Source organism: Opisthocomus hoazin, chromosome 11 (assembly GCF_030867145.1).
Source record: "Opisthocomus hoazin isolate bOpiHoa1 chromosome 11, bOpiHoa1.hap1, whole genome shotgun sequence".
Taxonomy (NCBI): Eukaryota; Metazoa; Chordata; class Aves; order Opisthocomiformes; family Opisthocomidae; genus Opisthocomus; species Opisthocomus hoazin.
This window is the reverse complement of record NC_134424.1, coordinates 5925646-5946578: the sequence shown is the minus strand read 5'-3', so window position 1 is coordinate 5946578 and position 20933 is coordinate 5925646. Positions and strand designations below refer to the sequence as shown.

At 44.4% G+C, this 20933-nt stretch overlaps 1 protein-coding gene across 5 annotated transcripts in view; it reads left to right on the top strand.

The window, feature by feature from the left end:
- The window catches only part of MITF (melanocyte inducing transcription factor), a 111686-nt gene that overhangs the window by 70644 nt on the left and 20109 nt on the right, over nt 1-20933 (top strand). For 3 of the 5 annotated variants that reach the window (XM_075432652.1, XM_075432653.1, XM_075432657.1), the window contains exons 3-4: nt 18300-18527; nt 19670-19753. In XM_075432652.1, the coding sequence (XP_075288767.1) occupies nt 18300-18527; nt 19670-19753 (312 nt within the window). The remainder of the gene's footprint in view (nt 1-18299; nt 18528-19669; nt 19754-20933) is intronic. The other 2 variants (XM_075432654.1, XM_075432656.1) reach the window with 1 other exon arrangement.

The following is a 20933-nucleotide window of genomic DNA, read 5'->3' as shown; positions in this document are numbered from 1 at the left end:
CAGCAATTTTTTTGTTGCCAACCGCCAAAATGTCTTGCTGCCTCCAAACACTCGCAGAGAGTGCGCCGGGATATTGGGGTGACAGCTCAACCCTGCAGGCTGGCACTAGAAAGACTTCCACTGGATGCCACTTACCCACTTCTTTATTATTTTGAGAATTGTTAATAAACTTTTATAGTTTAGATTGACTTAGATCTTAGGTACATTTTTTCCAGCTTGTAATGATGTGGAGCAGAAAATTGAATATATTTCTTTATAAAAACAAAAAAAAACCCCAAACAAACCCCAAAAAAACCCACCCCAAAAAATGCACCAACCAAACAAAAAACCAACAAACATAACTCTATTTAATAGCAGTATTCTTGCAAAGTTAGAGTGTACACGCCAAATTAATAGTTTGGGGTTGCCACATCATATTCCTATCTCTCTAACATACTGGAACAATATTTTGTTACGGATCTCTGTGACTTAGTGTCCTCGACTGACTCAATATCAGTAGTTGAGGTTCCAGCTAGTTCTTTGAAAATTCTTGGGTAATTTATACAATTCAAATAGATTTTGGTGTGGTTTTTTTTTCGCTTTTTGAACTTGATCACAAGCAGCGTGCATTTGAACATCAATATTCCAGTAATTAAGCCAGCACACGAGATGCTGGGGAGCCCCGAGCACTCGTTCAGGGATGTCCCTCATTGCGCTGCACTTTCGTAAGCTCTCAGCAGATGGCATTCGGGCTTACAGGAGCGTGTGTGCCGCTTGCGAAAGCGCTCAGCTGCTGGCGAAGTTGGCTTTCCAAACTGTTCCTTTCTCTGATGAGGGCTAATACTCAGGTGTTAAAAACTGTTTGGACCCGTTATTCGAATTGTGTTGTTTGCTTGTGTTGTTGTATTTTATTTTCACCAGCTCGTGTCCCAGAGGGACCCTGAAGCCATTAACCAGTGAAATGCTTTATGTAATAGTTATTACATGCAAAAAGGAATCCCTGCTAGAAAGTCTGTGAAAGGCAGGCTGCCTCTTTTAAATAAACCTGGTACTGGTGTCCAGTAGAATTAATAAACCTGTTCAGCAAGGAAGACCAGAGAGCTAAAAAAGCTGAAGCGATGAAAATGGAGCACGTTTTCCGTTGAACTTTCCTGATCCTCAAAGCTAAATGAGACACAGCTGTAGTGTGTTAAATGCTGTCCCCCTTCCTGCTTTGTGTTACAGATCCTGGTTTTTGGAGGCAGTGTGAGCTAGTGAAAGAAAAATAATTTTAAGTATTTGATGGCTTTCTGGAAAATAGTAGTAAATATTACTGTATTTCTGAAGGAATGTGGCTTACACAACCCAGAAGCCATGAGCTGTTTTCAGACAGCCCACCTGCCTGAAGCCCTGGCTTCTGAAAACGGTGGTTTTGTAACTGACTTGGCTGGAATCTCTGTCTTGTCTCCAAATGAACACACCAGCATCAGCAGGAACGTGTCTTGTATGTTTAAAGAAACCACTGTGTTCAAAGAGCTGTTTTTCTGTCTCGGAGCAATGTACTCCTTGTATCTAGCTACAGAAAGCGTCACAGGCCGTGAGTGCTGCGGCTGCTGGGTGTACGGCAGTGCTGGGAGCCGTCGCCGGAGCTGAGCGTGGAGTCTCGGCGGCAGTCAAGCACCTAAGCACATCGAAAAGGTCTAAGGGTTCATTGCTGCAAGCTCCAGAAAACCTGAAGAGTGAGCTTCAGAGTCTCTTTCCCTCCTTATCCAACGCCGGTGTTTCTTTTTCTTTCCTGGTTACAGTGAACAGCCTTGCCAGTGAACTGCTGTATTAAAGTATTCTGGGAGTGGTAGCGAACCAGAGGTTATTCTGACCTGGAAGCAAAAATAATTTTCAGATTTGAGAGGCAGTTTGTATGTCAAGGGAGGTGAATCAGAGCTTGGATTTCAGGCTTGCTTCCTAAAAATCACCAGGAAATTCCTGGTTGAAACCATCAAAATTCAGTTTATGGACTTAATGGCTGGCTGTGAGTTAAAACTTTCTGTTGTTTTCATAGGAAAATACAATCAGGCAACTAATAGAAATTCTCTTTTTAAAAAAAATGCTCCCTTCCTTGAAATGAACCCATTTCAAGACTGTGGTGTAGCAAACTGCCTGTCTGCCTCTCACAGGGCTTTACAGAGGTCCTGCCAAGGACCTGTAGGCAGCCAGCTAAACCTTGTCTTTGAGAAGATTTCTCCTAGCGGTCCAAGGCTCTGATTTCTCGCTGCTTGTGTTTTTTATTTAGTCATGTGGGGTTTTTGTTTCTTCTGGGTTTTGGGAGCCCTTGTCTGAGGGGGGGATGATGTTCTCAGGAAAGACTTATTCCAGTTTACCAGTGTCGGTGATCCAGAGAGCCGTTGCCCTTAACCAGCATCGCTGTCCTGGTAGCAGCTGCCTGATAAACCTGCTTTTGGCGAGACAGCTTGCCTTTGCTGGGGGCACAGAGCTGCCTTCGTGCTGCTCCGGCCTCTTGCCAAGTAGGGCTGTTCTGCTGAAGTAATGTAGTGCTGGGCTCGCTTTTCGGGAACTGCTTTAAAGTTAATTCCTGCCTTGTTAAACAATGCTTGAAAGTCAGTTCTTGTTAATGAGAAAATTCTGGGAAGTGAGACAGTGTTTTTAAAAAAATAGGCAATCATCTCTATGATCATAACTTACTAATTGAAAAGTCTTCCTTTGAGCAGTCTAATGCTATTTTACTACACTATTGACTTGGCGATTTTGAAATTCTGCTTCCTGACTCCCACCGAAACTATACTCTGCTGAAATACCACGATAGCCTGGGCCTCAAAGAAACAGTTTGTTCAGGGAAGGAGTAAAATGGCCTTGAATGAGTCAGCACTGGTGTGTAGCAATCGTAAGCTTTCTATCCTCTTTGCTTTCTAAAAGGAAACGAATCCTGGACCACAGGCACCATTCATTGCACGGCAGTTAATGGGCTCCATTCACAGGAAAGTTCATATATTCCTTAAGGGTGCAGCCCTGTATGGTTTGCTGTGTAAAAGGGAAAATAGTATTTAATCATGCTACTGTGGCTTTTCAAAAGAGTTTATCCTTTTCTAATGTACATTGGCTTTTTGAGGGAAGAAAAGTGGTGCCTTCTGCTTGGTAAGTGGCTGCTCCGTGCGAAGTGCCGCTTCCTACGTGGGTCGTGGTTCAGAGCTGCCTCCCGCCCTTGCCTGTGATCTTTAATGTAAGTAACGAGGAGAAAGCTTCCAGCCACAGCTTCTGCCTGTTCCCAGGACTTATCCTTACCAAATCTTTTTCTCTGAGCTTGCACTTTTCCCAAGAAAATTTATTAATTCTATTTATCTGCGTTGGTTAAAGGCTGTGAGGCCTGAGTCAGTTCTTGATGGCTCTGTGTGATGCGGGCACACGGTGTTCAGAGGCTCCGCTTTGGATGCGGAGCGCAGAGTGTGCCGACTGCTGCAGGACCCAGGGAATAATGGCAGATAACTATTAAAGGAACCCAGTTAATCCAACTTTACATCTTCTTCTCTAGTAGCTGCAATTCCAGATAACGTGCCTAAATAACTGTTGCTGTCAGCTGTAGATAAGCAATAGGCCACCAGATGGGGTAAGGCGGAAGCATCTTTGGCTGTTGCTCAGTCAATTCCTCATTTGTGCCCATTTTTATTTTTTGGGTACAGTTCTATGCTACGTTGACCATGGCAGCAAAGGTGGCTGATGATGTCTTCTGCAGCCCTGATAGCTGCTGCCCCATAGTTGTGCCAATATGTGCATTTGTGGGGCCGTGCTAAAAATTACGTGGGACTACTGAGGCAGTTCGAGACTTAAAAAAAGGCCTGGTTTTGGAAAGATGACTTTTTTTTTAATTACCTTAGTGGTTTTGCTTGCCTGGGTCAGTGTAGCCCTGCAAACAGCTCTACCTGCATAACCGAGGGGTAAGAGCAGCGAGCTGACGTGGCAGGGCGAGAACAAGCAGCTGGACATCGGCACCCACACCTTCTCGGGCCAGCTCTGCCTGTGGCGTAGAGCAGCAGTGCGATTTTTGAAGTAAATTCCCAATGGTCTCCACTTAATTACGACGTGTTATCTCATTTTTACCCAGTCCTGTTGATGAGTACTAATTAGATTCTTGGCAGAGGGAATTAAACACGAAGACCGTGTGTTCTCCAGCCACTACTCGGTCTGTGGGAGCAGACTGGAGCCGGTCTGACCTCAACGCCTTGAAGTGCAAATCGTGTCCGGAGCCGTTCCCCTGAGGGCACTCAGCTTGCTGTGGTGTCCTTGGGACCCGCCACAGCTGCATCTGCGACTGTCAAACCCAACTGGGTGCTGTCGTGGATGTACTGGCATCTCCTCTGGCTCCTAGCAAATGTTAAAAAACTCTGAACTTTTACTTTTCCTCTGTTCAAACTTTATTTCCTTTAAAACGAACTACATCGGTGTGAACTTATTTTCATTTTTGAAGCACTGAGATCTCTAAAAATATTTATTCTATCGTGTTAAGTGGTGATATGCTGAAATGGGATTATACTTGCGGTGTAAAAAAGGGTCAGGAAGGTGGGGAGGGCTGACTTCAGATCTAGCCAATCCACATCTAATCTCTGATTACATCCCTCTAACTCTGGCACCTGCTTGCCTTGAATTGGGTGATGTTCCCTTGCTGTTTCTTGGGTAGCTAAAACTTTGTGTATGTTCCCGATCAGTGATGAGAGGTGTGTTCTCAAATACATGTCATGTTGTTTGGTTTTTTTTCAGTGTTAAGAGGAGGTGCGTGATTTTTTACATAAATAAATATGACTTTACTGGAAGATACGATGCCTGTTTCCCCTTGTGAACGCACGTCTGTTCTCTAATAGCGTTTGAAGGGTTACATTAGTGTGGGTCAAGTGCGGTTTAAAATAGGATTCTTCTGAGACCAAGCCTGGAGGCCCAAAATTTCTTTCTCAAAAGATGTTTTGATCTTCTGGAAATTCTATCACTTCTGATTTTCTTGGTGATTCTTATTTGCAACTAACCTTTGGAGAGCTGGAGTGATCACACGCACTCTTTGTGTTTTGTGAATGTGCCTCTCCTGGTGAGTTGTTGGCTTGTGCTTTTTTGAAGTTCAGATGAAACCATTGAAAAGTTGTTTTTTTTTCTCTAAGGCATTTGGGAAGGTGGAATGTGTCTGGTGTCAGGTAATAAAATGTGATTCCAGTCCTGCAGAAAGAGCCCTGACCTTGAGCTTGGTAGGTTTCTGCGCAGTAGTGGACCAAGAGCTTGCAGTCCCTCGCAGGCTGGAGGTCTTGGATGTGCCCACACACTGCAAGGGCTGCTGTGCTGGGGTGTGTGCATGTGCGAGGAGAGCATCGTGGCAGGGGTGCTGACCAGCTTTTTACACAACCTAGTTTTCACAGTAAGGAACATGCTCATGCAATATCTGTTCAAGTAATGATCCTGACCGCTGTTTTCTTGTTGTGACTGCAATATCAGCAGGGCTACTGACAGCGAACTCATCTTTTGTCGAAAGATGTCGCTGGTTCAGGTGGTGGTGCTGCAAGTGCCCCATCCTCTGGCCTGGTCAAGGGTCACTTACATGGACAAGGAGCCTCTCGTTTCACAGCATAACTAATTATTTGCCTGCCATATGTGAAATAACATGAGGAGAAGGGTTTTCAACAGCTCGTCTCTGGAAGACATGGAGGGGCAGGTGTGGGGAAGGTTACCAAAATGGCCGAGTGGCTGGACGTTGTTTTTGTGAGCGTAAAATAGATCATGATGCTACGTCTCTATGTATGTAAGGCCCGAGATCTTAAAAGGGCTGAATTGCTGGCATCCTTGTTTAATAAAGGAACCGATGGTAGTCTTGTTTTTTCTCGGAGCCAGACGATAGCTACTGTCTGACTCTTGTGGGAATAAGAACGTGGGGTGTAGGGGTGAGGTCATGCAGCCTAATGGCTATTTGCCTTAAATATGTCTTTGTGTTACAGAAGTATTATGGCAGCATTCCTTTAGCTAAGAAATAACTAAAACACTGAGTTTCATTGTGGTTTCTGGGTTTAAAATTAGAGTGGAATAAGCATACTTAATTTCTCACCGTTGTTACCTGTAATCTCTTGTGGCTGCTGTGATGTCTGCTGTAGCACCTACTTTGCGAGTGAGATGTCAGGAAATAAAAGATGTAATGTTGCTTAATGGAAGTGTGGGACATCAGCACTCTAGTCCTGAGGAAGAGCCAGCACCGTTCAAAAGTAACCCTGACAGTGCTGGCTTTCGGTTTTGATGCTCCGTGGCATCGATTTGGCCGCCTGGGTTAATTCTCCTCCGGAGCGGTGGCTTGCCACCCTGTGCGAGGAGCGTACCCACCTTTGTGGCCTGCCAAAGGCCCCCCCCCAAATCCCAATTCTGGTATTTAGCAGAATGCTTCACATTGTAGCCAGTTGAGTTTGCATGAAGGTGACTTGGATTATCTTACATTAGAGAACATGATGATCAAGCACTCTGGGGTACTGAAACTGTTTTATTACAACTCAGTAGGTTTTAATACAGTCATAAATAACATCACAGCTCGTTGAGCAGAAGGATAAAAATCAAGCAGTTCGGTGGTAAGCCAGCTTGCATTTCCTTCACTTAAATGAAGTCAGCGATTTATTATTATTTTAGGCTGTGTCTAATGATCATATTAGTAGTGTGAATAAAATGGATGTATCCAGACTGCTTTATTCTTCTGCTTATTCAAGCCTTCCATATTGAGACTGACATGAGACATCATCAGCTGTAGGCAAAGGGGTGCAGAACCCAGCTAAATCTGTCTAATTCTTTATTAACTGTGACGTGTGGAAGCTTAGGGCATGTTAACAGCGTAAAAACGTTTTGAATTAACAGAATCTTCATTCTCTTGCTAACTTCTTCTCATGGTGCTGGGTGTTTGTCGTGAAGCAGAGAGCCTCGAAACAGGCGTGGGCGAGAACAAGTGCCCTTTGTGCTGCGTGGACGGTGCGTTGCCAAGCGGTTTGTTAAAATAAACGGTCCTTTCGACAGTGTTTTCGCTCTTGTTTTTGGACGCTGCTTTAAAAGTTTCACTAGGAGAAAAGTTTCGGCAGATGCACAGGCCAAGCTGTCGCAGCACGCGCTGCCTGGCACCGTTTGGGTTTGGTGTGTGTGTTTTCTGTTGTCGCAGCTGGGCGGTGACCGGTGGCACGTTCTCGATTTGTGCTTTGTAGGTGACCTTGAGAGCCCGCTGCCAACCTTGCCGTCCCCGTGGCGTTGTCTGAGCAGTCGGCGGAGCAGTCTTTCACCTCAATCCTGTTTAGACCAGCATGCAACAAGTGTAGATGTCCTTCTGATGGGCTGTGTGCCTCCAAAGTGGGGTGTTTTTTGAATGTAATAATCCAACAGCTGCACTGGAGTTTATGAATAGCTTTTATTTTAGAAAGAGGAGGATACAACTGTTTCTGTTTGTGGCTTTTGGGTGGTGGATATGTATCAATCTGGTGCCATCTTTAGATCTCTCTATCTTATGTTTCAGTGCTGAATGTTGAAATTTTGTGGATAAATACTTCAGTAGCCCACAGGCAATACTCTGAACACCAGCTCTTTCTCACAAGCTAGCGCTGTGGGTTTGAAGGACTTTTAAATCAAACTCGCTTCTTGCTCAGCCCCATAGTGCTGAAGATTGTATTCCTCAGCATTTGAAGTTATCTTGGCTCAGAACTGTGTCTTGCATGCTATAAAACTGATCAACTTTTCACAAACCTCATAATGACAAATGAGACCAATGTTGAGGGTATGCATTTTTAAAATTTATGAAGGTGACGGGTAGGGGTTTTTTTACTTTCATAGGCTATTTTGCCCAAACTGTAAATAAAAAGTATTTTTTAGCTAAAATTTCACCTCTGAGAATTCAGTGTTGCATGACACACATTCAGACAAGTCCATGCAAGGGCAAAGTAGGTTTACTGCATTAAATCTGCTTTTGGCATGGAGACTTGAAGCTTTTTGTATTTTATTTATTAAAGTCTGGACAAGCAAACATCCTGTCCCGTTCTGTGTGTGGGTACCTCCATGTCTCTAGGAAGCTGGTGATAAGGATTTTTATTTTAAAATCAGCGTGTGCTGTCTCGGTTTAAGCTTAGCTCTGGTAACATCTTACTCAACAGCTTGTATAAAACTCAGTTCTTTTTTCTCCTTTGTTCATCTTCCATGAAAGATGCCATCACTTTTACCCAGTCCCACTTGCATTCTTCATGTTTGACCAATGAGCAACGATGAGCAGCAACCTGAGCAGAACCGGGTGTGGAGAAGGATGCCTCTTCTCATCTGTGGAAACTGCATCCTCAGGGCATTGCAGGACTGGAGGAGAAACTCATGTTTCTCCTTTTTTTTTGTATAGCAGAGTGCATGCTCTCTTGGGTGTGGGCTCTAGAAGTATACCCAGAATCTCTAAATCCTTTGCACATGCAAAGGTTGATGTGATTTAAGTCGTAGTCTGACCTGTCAAGGCCCCACTGGGGAGAAGGATCAGTATTCTGCACCTCTTCCCTGCCATGGGAGGTGCAGTAAAGTCATCAAAGACACCAGTTTTTCCAGTGGGCTCATGGTGAACCGGAGACCTGGAAGAGAAATACTCTGTCGTGTGGGTCTAGCAGGGGTTACTGAGGGCTGGAACAGTGGCTGGATCAGTAACCCCTGTGAAATGTAACTGATAGTCTTGCTCAGGCTCGAAGTATGTGACCGCAAGTCAAAGCTGGCACTGACTAACCCTGTGCTTGGCAGACCTGGGGGGAAGATAAGGTTGGGCAAATACTTTAACCTCTAATGTGACTCTTTCGGGTCAATAGTGAACTGTGTTGGGGTGGCCTGGTAAATCTCGTGTTGGTGTTGCTTGGGCTGTAGGAAGGGTGGATGGTTGTGCTTGGGCTATGAAAGGCTTTGGAAGGGAAAGCTGGGAGCAGAGATGGCTTCGGACCGTCTGTACCGGCGTTGGGCTCTTGGGCAGCTGCAATACCTGTAGTCCTACGACTCTGCTTCCTCTTGAGTTCACATCTCTACACCAGGTCCTGCAAGAGAGCTTTTTGGAAGCAACTTTATGTGTGTCTTTGACAGTTCATGTAAGAGGAGTCTTCGTGCCCTACTGTGAGCAGTCCCAAACCCTCTAGGGCCGATGAAAGCGCTGCCGAGCTTCCTCGTGAGAGAGGAGGGTGGCAGAAGTGGGTGTAAATATGAAGTGCTTGAATTAAGCTTTTCACCATGGCGGTACCGTAATTCAAAGTTGCCTGTCAGATGCTGTTGTGTGGCTGATATTTTTGCCTTTTAGTCATAAAATATTTACGCTCTGAAGCCCCCAGGGTAGGTGAAATCGTAGCGAAAGATTTGTGTCTGACATTTTATGGAGTCAATTACTTGTCTGTCCTAAAATGTTGCAATGCTTTTTGGTATCCTCTCAGTAACTGTATAAAATAAAAATTTATGGCATGTGTGTTAGGAAGTAAACAGCTGAAATGCTGGGTTCCTGACAAAAAAAAAATGCAAGAGTTCAAAGGACTGAATCTTGTCTGAAAGCCACACTTGTGGAATGGCAGCTAGCACGCCACTAACCTGCATATTACATCAATTCCTGTCGCCTTAAGCAAATTTGGCTAACCTCTCTCCAGTTTCCTTAGATGCTGTTGTCATGTGCTTCTACAACTAAAGTGCAGTTTTTAAATGCTAATCCACAAAAACTTTGTTCTTTTTGTCTGCTTCATGTCTTTCCCTTGAATAAGAAGTCACGTTACACAGAGGAATTTTTGGTGATGGGCAAAACAACCCCTAGTTGTATAAATGATGTTCACTCTGTACAATGTGCCTTTTCTTTTTCATAACTATTTGTGCTGGAAGATGACTGTTGGATCCGGTTAGACAGCAATCATGATGCCAGATCTTAAATAACTTTCTCTTACCTGCCATGGTTTTCAAGTTCAGAGGGTTTTTTGGACGAGTTAAGTAACTAGGGCGTTTTGTTGTGCTAGCGGGTGTCGTTTCCTTGCTTTAGCTATGTCCTGTGGTAAAATGCTGGCATCAGCTCATCCTGCCTGGCATTGCCTGGTCAATGCAAGCAGCTCAACATTTTTCCTGTTTTTGGGCTTTCTGGTCAGTGTTCTTCTGGCCACTCTTCCTGGGTTATGGATTAAAAGAAAGTGGAGGAAATATCATCCGGAAAAGATGGAGGGAAGGGGAGAATGGCAGTCAGTCAAGTTATTGATTAGATTTATATATTACTAATTTCACAGTGGCCCTAGGGGGAATGATCTCTCGCAACCCAATCAACTTAATTTTGATTACACTTCAGATGAGGTAGCTGCTCCATCTTGGAGGACTAGACAGGCTTCAGAAAGCAAGAGGACTGAACTTCTCATGCAAAGCCACGTCAGGCCACTGTTGTCCTTAGGGGGAAAAATGTGACGCCGTTGCTTGATGTTTGAATGCTGCATGTGGGAAAATGTCTTTGAGAAAGAGTCAAACCGCTGTCCGGCTGGCTGTTTGGATCGCTCCGAGTTGGGTGGTAGAAGGGCTCTTCCTGGCATTGCAGTGAAACCTGTGATCAATGTTTTAATGAAATAAGTGAAGGTTTTGTTGGGTTTTTTTTATGGTCTTTAGGATTTTCAGGCTTAGTTGGTCAAGCTGTGGTGGATATGGCTTGCAGAATCTTAAACCTGGATTAGAAAACTTAAGGAGAATAAACCACTCTTAATGCAAGAGGCACTCATTATCTTTCTCATATGTCATTCTCCTCAGATTTTTTTTTTTTCCCCCTCCCCTAGCCTGAAAGGGTAGGCACCTGTTCATACAGCTTTCTGGTTTTATTCGAAGTCCTATAAAACAATTTGTTGCTGCTGCTGCTGTTGGGTTTTTTGTCCTTGAAACTGATGGTTTGAAGCAGCTCTACAAAGCAGCTTTGAAGCCCTGGGCTGGTGTGTTGAACAGGCTTTCCAGTGTAGTGGACCCAGCTGAAGCCTGTAGCCCTTGCAAAACACTGCAGTGGATGTGGTTTTGTATCGTTTTTCTTTGGGTACCATTAATTGTTAAATGACACAGAATTTTAACCTTTCTTAAAAATCCCATGACATTTAGCTATCTGAGCAACAAAAAGTTCTATTGAACCAAGAAAACTGACCGAAAAAGTATTTTATTTGTAATTATAAACTGTAAGTCCTAAGGCAACTTACTTGAAACAAATGGTCTTTTTAATTAAAAAAAAAAAAAAAAAAAAAAACGAACAGTGGGGGTGGGGGCAAAAGTTTTCCTCCCCCCCCCCTTGTTTATCTGTCCTCTGAATCTGTGGCAGGTCCCTGTGCCCAAACTTATCTCGGCTGAAGTGAAGCATGAAGTATTATGGCTTTACTTTCACAGGAAGGTTCGGTGATGTTCTTCGTGAGATGGCTCTCCTGCCGTGTGGTTTGGGGAATGGGAACGTGCTCCGTCCCAGCTCGGGGGCCGGAGCGGCGAGGCAGCCCAGCGCAGCGGGCATCGCCATGGCCTCTCGTCGCTTGTGTTGCACCAACAGAGGATCTGGGGCATCTTCAGCCTGGTGTGCGCAGGCGTGAGGTCACCACTGCTGAACTCCGTGTCCTGGTTCTTAGCAATTTGCTTTTTGCTAGGAAACGGGTGCTGTGTCCTGTAAGCTCAATCAGGAGGAGGAAGGCAGCCGGGGAAGCTGTTCTGGCACCACAAATGGCTCCCACCTGAGCGTGGCAGAGGCCGAGCACGACCCACGGCGAGTCCCTGGCAGAGATGGCCAGGGCTCTGAAGTCGCGGTGGCCTTTGCCAGAGGGGCTGAGCGAGATGGGGCTGCAATATCTGCCGTGAGAAGAGGGGGAGATCAAGAGGCAGCAGAGGAGGCCTGGGGTCAGGAGCCGGGACGCGATCGCTGTCCTCGGGATGGACAAGTCCTGCTCCAACATCTGCGCTTCAAGTGTGGCTAGTTCAGAACTGGCTTTGTTCTCCTCAAATTCATTTATGGTTTGTTCCTGATAGTGCTCGGCCTGGTTGCCTTTTCTTCATGTCATGCGAATGTCGTGGGAACGTGAGTAAACCGGTAGTAGTATGGATAGATGCAGAAGTTTTGGTGATGACATTGCATGTGAAATTTTTCAGTAGTTACAGGAAGGATCACAAGTGAGTAAAACAACTATTAGTGCTTCATAGTTGTATAACTTCAGTATTATTATTTTTCTTTCCATAATGCCACACCTAAGGCAGTTCGTACAAAACTCTTCTGTGATCACACTGAAACAGATAATTTTTTTTCTTATTTCTCACTAGATGGTAAATGAAGTTTGAAAGCAGTGGTACTTGGAGATGTGACAAGTAAGACAATGGGATTTTAAGTAGTAATTGAGATGGCAAAGTCAATAAACAGCATTCCACCTCGAGGAAATACTCTCAATGCAAGATATACTGGGTTTGTGCTTGCTTCCTGCAGTTACCCAGTTCACACAAGTCAAACCCTTGCATGGACAAAGCCATGAGTGTATAAGTAACACAGGCCAGCTGACTTGGACTAGTTACCTTCATCCAGAAGTAACAGTGGGTTGCAGCTTGATCCTGCAGCAGTTAATGAACTTGGAGTTTTCCTAGAGGATGATTGGTAGTAAAATCACAGCTAATTACTGATTTTTATATTATTATTATTGTTATTATTCTGGTATAAGTTCCCCATTATTTTACTCATCAGCCATTAACTTTCTGGGTTACACTCTGCAAAACGCATTGGCCAAGCGGACAGGCTTCCTTGCCCTGTGCCTGCCCAAGAGGGAACTCTCCTGTGTTCCTCTACAAAAGGGGTTTGGTCCTTGCGTGTCCACGGGGAGTGGGAGTGCATTGCTCTGTTGCCACGTAGGACTGCTCCAAGTTCTTGCTGTCATTAGCAAGTTATTCAATCCGAGAGATTCCCAGCAAGACTTGACAGGAGGAGCAAGTATCAGAAGTATTGTTTCAGTGGCTGGTGTTGGCTTCATACAGAGGAACTATTTGAGCCGTATGCTTTGTGTTTAAGCATGGGGCAATGCTTTGTATTTAAATTCCTGTGCCCCTGATCACCTTAACGGGAAATATTTTTAGTTTTTCAAGTTGAAGGAGGTATGTGGGTCTACTCAGGAGTCCTGTCTCTGGTGTGTAAGATAATACAAGGATTTTGAAGAATGTAGTCTGAAGTATACGTAGAATGCCCACTGATATGGTGTGCATGCTTAAAGCTAGTGAAAACCATTGATAAAATGTTTGCTTGATTGAAGCAAACAGCAGGCTGGGAAAAATCTGCTCTGTCTATGTTCTTTGATGTGGAAGAAAATAGGCACTTTCTCAGGAACTGTTTTTCCCCAGCTCGGATAACTTGAACTGGACGTATGCACTGGAATTAGCAGTCAGATGTTGAGATCAGTGAAGGTGTGAGAAAGCCTGTCCCCTGCTTGAGATAACATTGTTCTGCAGGATACCCTGAAGAGCGAGCGACAAGTGCGGAGTAATTAATGTGGCCCCATGCAGAACTTATTCAGCCCAGCTCAGCCTAGTAGGGCCTGAGTTGTGTGGTTACACATGGGTACAGTCAAGCTGATTTCTTCATACTGCTTTTCTCAGTCCTTCAGCTCAAGAAAAAACATACTAGCTGAGTGTCAGCGTGGCAGGAATGGATGGAGCTTGACTCACAGACCCATGAGACTCGTAGTGCAGGAGTACCTGGTGCAGTGATAGGGCATGGAGCCAGCCCGTGGAGATGCTGCTGAGCTGGCGCTGGAGGCTGTTCTAGCATGAAACCAGTTCTGGGCCTCTACTTTTAAAGCAGTGTTGTTCTGCTACCCGTGTGAGCAGTACCTTGATAACTGTGCAAGTTGAAAATGGACCTGAATACGCATTGAAAGTACACTCTTCTTCCAGGTGTTTCTGGGCTGAATCCAGGCTGTAGGCTGCCACTTGGCCATCCTCAATCTGTAGTTCCCTGTAGCCAAATTCTACTGTTACTATGGTGTGACAAATTTAGATGATTTTGCCCTCTTGTGTTAAATAACTTCCAAAGATCTGCAGATGATACTTCCATTACTTCTTTCCATTACTTCTTCCTTGCCAGTACCAAAATGTCCAAAAAACAATGTTCTCTTCAGTTTAGGAATGTTACAGCAAAGCTTGGGTTGAGATTCCTGGAGACGGAGGGTTGGAGGTCCCGAGGACAGTTTCAAGTTGTTCCATTTTTCTTGCACGTCCCCATTCAGACGCATTTCTTAAGGAGTGTATCCAAACCAATAAATTGTCATCTTCTTGCACTCTGTGTCTCATGAATTTGGAAGAACAACAAGAACTGTTCTTCACCCTAAAGGCAAGAAGGGGCTGAGGACCAAAATTAGATATCAAATAAGTCAAAGCTTTTATTCATGGTTTCAAACTGGGGGTAGTGGAATTTAGTTTTACGGTTTGTTTTGCAGCTCTTTGCTTGTCAGCTATTTTGTTGATAAGTAAGACTGCTTTATGGCTCATCTGTAGGCTGACCATGACTGATACATCTTGGGACATCTGCCCAGTGAGGCACATTTGGGCTGTCTTTGATGTGGAGACTGCAGAAAAGGATACTTTAGGCCAAAGGTTAAGGTGCTCAGCTCCTTCTTGCCTTTAATGAGTCAATCTCAACAAAAGCATTGAGTTCATAAAGGTAGTCCCCACCAGATTTCATCGATGGAGCTCATAAGGCAGCTCAGGAGGGCGGTAAGTGACGGTGGGCAGAGTTAGGTCGCTTTCTTCTCCATTCGGAGGATAATTGTGTGTTCTTGTATTCAAATGTGAAAGTATGCTTGACCAGCTGTGGATTAAAAGCAAACGTTCAGTCCCTGAATCTCTCCTTTGTCTTGTTTTGGAGCGATTTAATGACAGAAAAGGCAGTTCTGTGTTCTTCGGTTCACTACCGGACTTGTGTGAGAAGGTGACACGTCCTTGGAGAACTGTGCATGTCTAGTGTATAATGACTATCGTTCTTCTCATAGATTTTTTCTGCAAAGGCAATAGAGCATCTTCTCCGTTGCCGCTGAGTTGAAGCCAGAATACCTGACAGTAAATGAATTTCCGCAGAGTCACTTGTTGCCCATGTGTGGCAAGAGTTGACTCTACATGAAAACGTGGTCTACTGGATAGCTCTGTTCAGAATGCTTCCCGAAGGATACACCTCTCTCTGTGAGCCAAAGTGACCGTGTGGTGTGTCAGGAATTAAACTGGCTACGTTGCAATTTGCCTTTGCAGGTTATGCTGCACACAAATAGGCGGTTGCATTCACTGTAAGGGTGGGCAGAGAAAGAAAGATTCCCCTCCCCCTGGCAAAAAAAGAAAGAAAAGAAAAAAGCAGACAGTAGCTTCTGAACTGCAGCTGGAATCTGTTGCCCTGTACCAAAGACGATGCTCTTCTCGGCAAGATTAAAATTCTCAGAGAATATTTACACTGCTGTAGTAAGTAGAAATCTCCAACTTAAGTGTGAGAAGGAGTGCAGCTCCATTGTATAAGGTTCACAACTTTTTTTCTTTAGCCTTCGCTGGCATACCAAGGGTAGCACAGCCCATTTAAAAAAAAAAAAAAAAATTATGGAGTAACAAAATAGCAGAAACTATTCTAAAGTAGGATAATACAACAGAATCTTAGGGAAAGTGTGTTCTTGTGCAAGAAGTATGTGTTTTGCCAACAAGAATCCTGTGTCAAGTAGGCAGTGTTTGTTGCAAAAGTTGGCATGTAGTAGTCAGTTCAGTGTATTGGTAGATATTAAAAAGAATATAATATTTGGTGATGCACAGTTGAGATGTGGATCTTGGAATTTTGCTGGTCCCTCTCCTGGGAGCGTGGAGGGTGGGCAGGAGGTGGGTGCGGAGAGGAGAGGCTTCGCTCCGTCCCGTCGGTCCCATCGCCCTGGCAGGGTCGAGGGAGAGCAGCCGTGGTATCCGATGCCTGTGGAGGAAAAGGAATGTGCAAATTCTGTCAGACAAGCCGGGCTTGTTTTTAAAATGACATATTCAAGGATAAGTGTTAGGAAAATAAATCATTTACTGATAACTTTATCTACTGAAGATGAAAATTTAAGTGAAAAATAGACTTCGCTGGGTAGCATAACTCTTACCACTGGTGATAAGAAAATTGTTAACACAGTTTGGGACTGGCAAAGCAAGTGTTGAACTTATCACAGCAGACTTCTGCGTTGTGTTGTCTTCAGTTCAGTGCAACAAATCAGATTAAACTCTCTAGAAATGCTGTCTTAAGCGTGCTGCCCTGTGCGGCAGAGGCTGTGGAAAATCATGCAAGCTGAGCAGCATTTGATGCCTGTGCTTGAGTACAAGCTGTTGCAAAGGAGTTGGTTAGAAGGAAGGCAGTAAGTTCTGGCAGGTGTAGGGACTGTGCGCAGTACCGTGCCTGTGTACAAGTGCAGAGGAGAGCGTTTGGGACGTGCCTTAGCCCGCTGTCAACCGTTCCCGAATGGGAAAACTTCTTCCAGCTGTAGACCGAGACAGAACTAATGGGCTCTACAGCACCAGGGAGGCTGAGGACGTGGTGGAGCTTTTTCAAATCCCTTGTGCTTGGCTGCAGGTCCTGGGTGGACGGGCGGCTGCGTGGAGCAGGGCGGTGGTCTGCTGCGGTGGGAGCCGAGGAGGGGACGCGGAGTCCCGCAGGGTTTTTCCGGTGCACCCCGCTGCTGGGGGACAGGCGTGAGGCTCGCAGGGCGTTTGCCGACTTATTTCTTACTCTGTACTTAAAAACTTTTAACCTTACTGCTGAAGAAAAATACCATTGTCCATTAGTACGACTGGAATGAAAGATGAATAGCGAATTAGCCTTGAGCGAACTGTCAATATGACTTTGATAGCCCATCACTTGAAAGGTCCTTTCATGTTTATGAAAAAGCATGACGTCAAAGCCAGGGGAAAAAAAATAATACCAATACCGAGGGCTAAACTTGTATAGCTCGCAAGAAGAGCCCCTGTGTGAACTGTTGGTTTCTCTACATGCATGGCTAATTAGCGTAGGTTACTTTAAGTCTGAGCAGTGGCACTCGAGTTTCTTCTGCTGTTTTGGGGGGAGCTCGTTTATGGTGCTTCCATGTGCGAGTCCCTCCAACCGGAGTAGCGGAGAGCAGAGGACGTTGCAGTCGCTTCTCTTGCAACCTAGAAGTAGTATGCTGGAAATGCTTGAGTATAATCATTATCAGGTGAGTGGTTATTGCAGACTTATTTAAAAACCTGTTGCTAAGAAAGCTTACAGTATGCAGAAAATTCTTTTGCGCTGGTAGCTAGTACGCCTTATTTAATTTCTTCCACAAAAATAAGCAGGGGACATACTTGGTGACTTAAAACACTTCCTTTAAAGTGACTTTAGCTGTTACGAAATAAAAAAAACTTCTGAGAGTATTATTACATTTCTGTTTGTTTTCTACCTTCTGATGAAAACAATAATGATCAAAGAAAGGTGACAAAGAGTTTCCAGGATATGGTGAAAATTTTGCGTGGAAGAAAATTGCCTGCCTTCTCTTGCTTATCGAGGGAGCGCGAGAATAGTTCAGTATGAGGTTTTTCGTATTCAGTATGTTAAAAAATTCTAAGTACTGAAAAGCTTATCATAAATACAAAAATAGCTGTTGCTGGGGACAGTGATTGATCTGAACGGAAACACTTCTTTTCTTGCATCTTATTTGCATAATGTGTTTATAAACAAGCTGTCTTATTTGTATATGGTTTAGGCCATAGATCTGAGATACAAATAACTTGTAGGCAAAAAAAAAATGCTGTATTCCTCTTTTTTTTTTTTTTTTTTTTTTTTTAACCAGTGTGTTACTTTTTTAAAAAATCCAAAAACCCCAAAACAAACCTTTTTGATCTCTCTGGTACCTGACATCTGATAAAGGATAGCAATCCATGCTGTTTGGTTTTAATTGGGAGCTGCTAACCAGCAAAAGAAGTCCCACAGGGCGACTTGTTTCTCCATATTTTAGTGAAAATCAATGTCGCATAGCTGAAGGTCTGAACAGAGAACCATCTGCTTTGAAGTATCTGTATATACAAACTGGAAAACCAGAGCATTGGTCTTAAGTGAGAAATCCCGTGCTGCAGAAAAATAAGTGGAACTTCTTGGTTTACCGTTAATAAGTCAGTTATTGAAACACTAGGTCGTAAACTGATTTCTTGCCACTATGTGTGAAGTAGTGAAGCGCTCTTGACTTCCCTGGAGCTGCACAGGTTTGTACCTTGAATCAAATGCTTAGCTGGTATATGTATCACAAATGTACAGCTCAAATCGGTAGCACGTGTAATGATGTTGTAAAACAATAAAGCACTTCTTCAATTGTGTCCCACAGGTGCAGACTCACCTTGAGAACCCGACCAAGTACCATATTCAGCAAGCCCAGCGGCAGCAGGTAAAGCAGTACCTCTCTACCACTCTAGCAAATAAACATGCCAACCAAGCCCTGAGCTTGCCGTGTCCAAACCAGCCCGGTGATCATGTCATGCCGCCTGGAACTGGGAGCAGCGCGCCCAACAGCCCAATGGCTATGCTTACCCTCAACTCCAACTGTGAAAAAGAGGTAGGTACGCTCTCGCTGTGCGTGTTCTTCAGCAGAACGGAACTGCGGTCTGCTCGCTTTCTGCTTTAAACCGTGTTTGCTCGTTGTGAAGATGTTACGTTTATCTCCTTTTCTGAACTGTTCACTCTGAAAATGCAACTTACTACTTCTGTGTCTGCCCGATGAATATGTGTTTGCATAGAACATTTTGGCGAAAAAAGCAGTGTTCCTCTGACTTCCTCTTTTTGAACTATTTTAGCTAGTTTACGCTTATTAAAACTACGTTGTGTTTTTTTGTTTTCCTGCCCTTGCTTCATGCACGCAGTGAATAATTGACCTTTGGAGAGTACAAAGCAGTTTTGTAAGCTGTAGCTTTCTGGAATAATGTTATTTATGGCTCATTCAGTGTAGAAAGAGCAAAGAGCATAGCAAAAACAACTGAAAAACACAAAGCTTTTTGAGATATTTAGATATTTTTACAGTAGAATTTGAATAAGTTTCTTGCTTAGCTGGAAGGCCAGATTATCCCAGCTAATATACCCTAAAATGTTACTTATTGCTGTTTCATGATGAGCTCACTGCTGCAGATACAAAACTTCACTAGCCTGTGCCTAGAGGTCCTTTGCAACCTTGTCTTAATCTTTGCTGGCAAGAACTTGGTTGGATGGTACGTGTGTGCTCAGGTGCCGAAGGAAGGTGATTTGAAAGATGTTAACAAGCGTGAGGGTCACGTCCGTAATTTTGTAACTTGACAAATGGGAGACAATCGTAGAGCTCCCTGTGTCCCACCCATCCTCCCCCCTCAAGCCTTTGTCAGTTTTTTAATACAGATGCACTCTGTGAGGAAAGCATTATGCAAGTTTGAGAAATGGTTATTGCAGAACATGTTTTGCGCATGCAAGAGAAATTACTTGTGCTCCATAGCTTCAAAAGAAATCAAAATCAAATGGTCCCATCCTATCATCCCAGCTGTACCCCAATCTTTTTTTCCCTGCAAGATATTTACAGCTTCACTTTGCTGTGTCATCAGGCACATGTGTGCATGACACTGTTTCATTCATGCTTTTTTTGGGACTGAGACTGTGCCATGAACTCAGATCCATGCTTTGCTTTTTCTTTTTTTTTTTTTTTTTTCTTTCTTTTTTTCCTTTTTATTTCTGCAGGGGTTTTATAAATTTGAAGAGCAAAGCAGGGTTGAGAGTGAGTGCCCGGCTCTGAATACACACTCACGAGCGTCATGCATGCAGGTACTGGATGACACAGGAGCTGGAGCACAGGTCCCCTTTCTAATGAGCATGTTTCTCTGAAGTTATGTTGAAGAATAAACTTGCCCCATAGTGTCTTTAAGAAACTGAATGTAAGATGTATTTAAGGAACAAAACAACAACGTTGTTAAATTGCACTGATGCCCACAGTGCATTAAGACAGCTGAAGAGGGTTAGTGCTCTTCTAGCACTGTAACGCTGTAGCAGAAGAACATGTTAGCCATGCTTGAAGGTCTCGTTTCAGGAAACCTTTTCTGATCCAGTTTTCCCAAGAATGCATGTATGTGTTCTTGTCCTGATGGTTTCTAAGACCAAGTTTCTATGCAGGTCACACTTGCATTTAAAAAAAATTGTGGGAGAAGGCTTTAATCTATCCATGGTAATTCATCCTCAGTAGTCATCTTTTTTTTTTTTTTTTCTTTTTTTTTTTTAAACTGAGGGGTTTTTATTTCTAGTAACAAGACTTCAGATATGGGCTGTAATTGCTGGTTCCTTTCTTGCCCTCACTTTCAGTGTAATTCATTCTGATCACACTTTCTTGAGCTGATACACAAATCGCATGCACTGCCATTTCTGCCACCAACTTTATGCATTGGTTTTGTAGGTGGCTTTCATTTAAGCTCCTTTTTTAGAGTGAGCAAAAAGAAAATAGTCAATCCTGCAGGACGGTGCGGAGTGCCTGTGCGGGTGCTTTGGAGGGCTCTGTTTCTCCCCACCGTGCAGGAGCTTACAGAGGCACCTTCCAGCCCAGCCCCAGGAAGAAGATGGCTACCACCCAAGGTGGTGCCTCCTGGGAGGGTGCACGAGGACTGAGAACCCAGCAGGTTCTGTTGTTGAGGGTGGACAGCCTGTCACCCAGCAGCGAGCCTTTGTTCCCAGCTGTCTGGCGCTCGGGCGTTGCTGCCTGTACGCAGGTTTTGACCCCACGACTCGAGGAGGGACGTGGCGGGGAGGCAGGCAGTGCTGCATGGGGTAGAGGGACGCGCGTCGTTAGCGTAGCTTGTTCTGCGGGGAGCTCTCTCCACGATTCCTAGGAGGAGCGGTGTCTCCATGGGCAGGTCGTGCAGGGTGGCTGCTGGTGGGAGGAGTGGGCTACATCGTGCAACTTCGGCTTCGTCATGGCCTGGCTGAAAAGCGGGAGTCACGGCTGAGGTATTGGGTT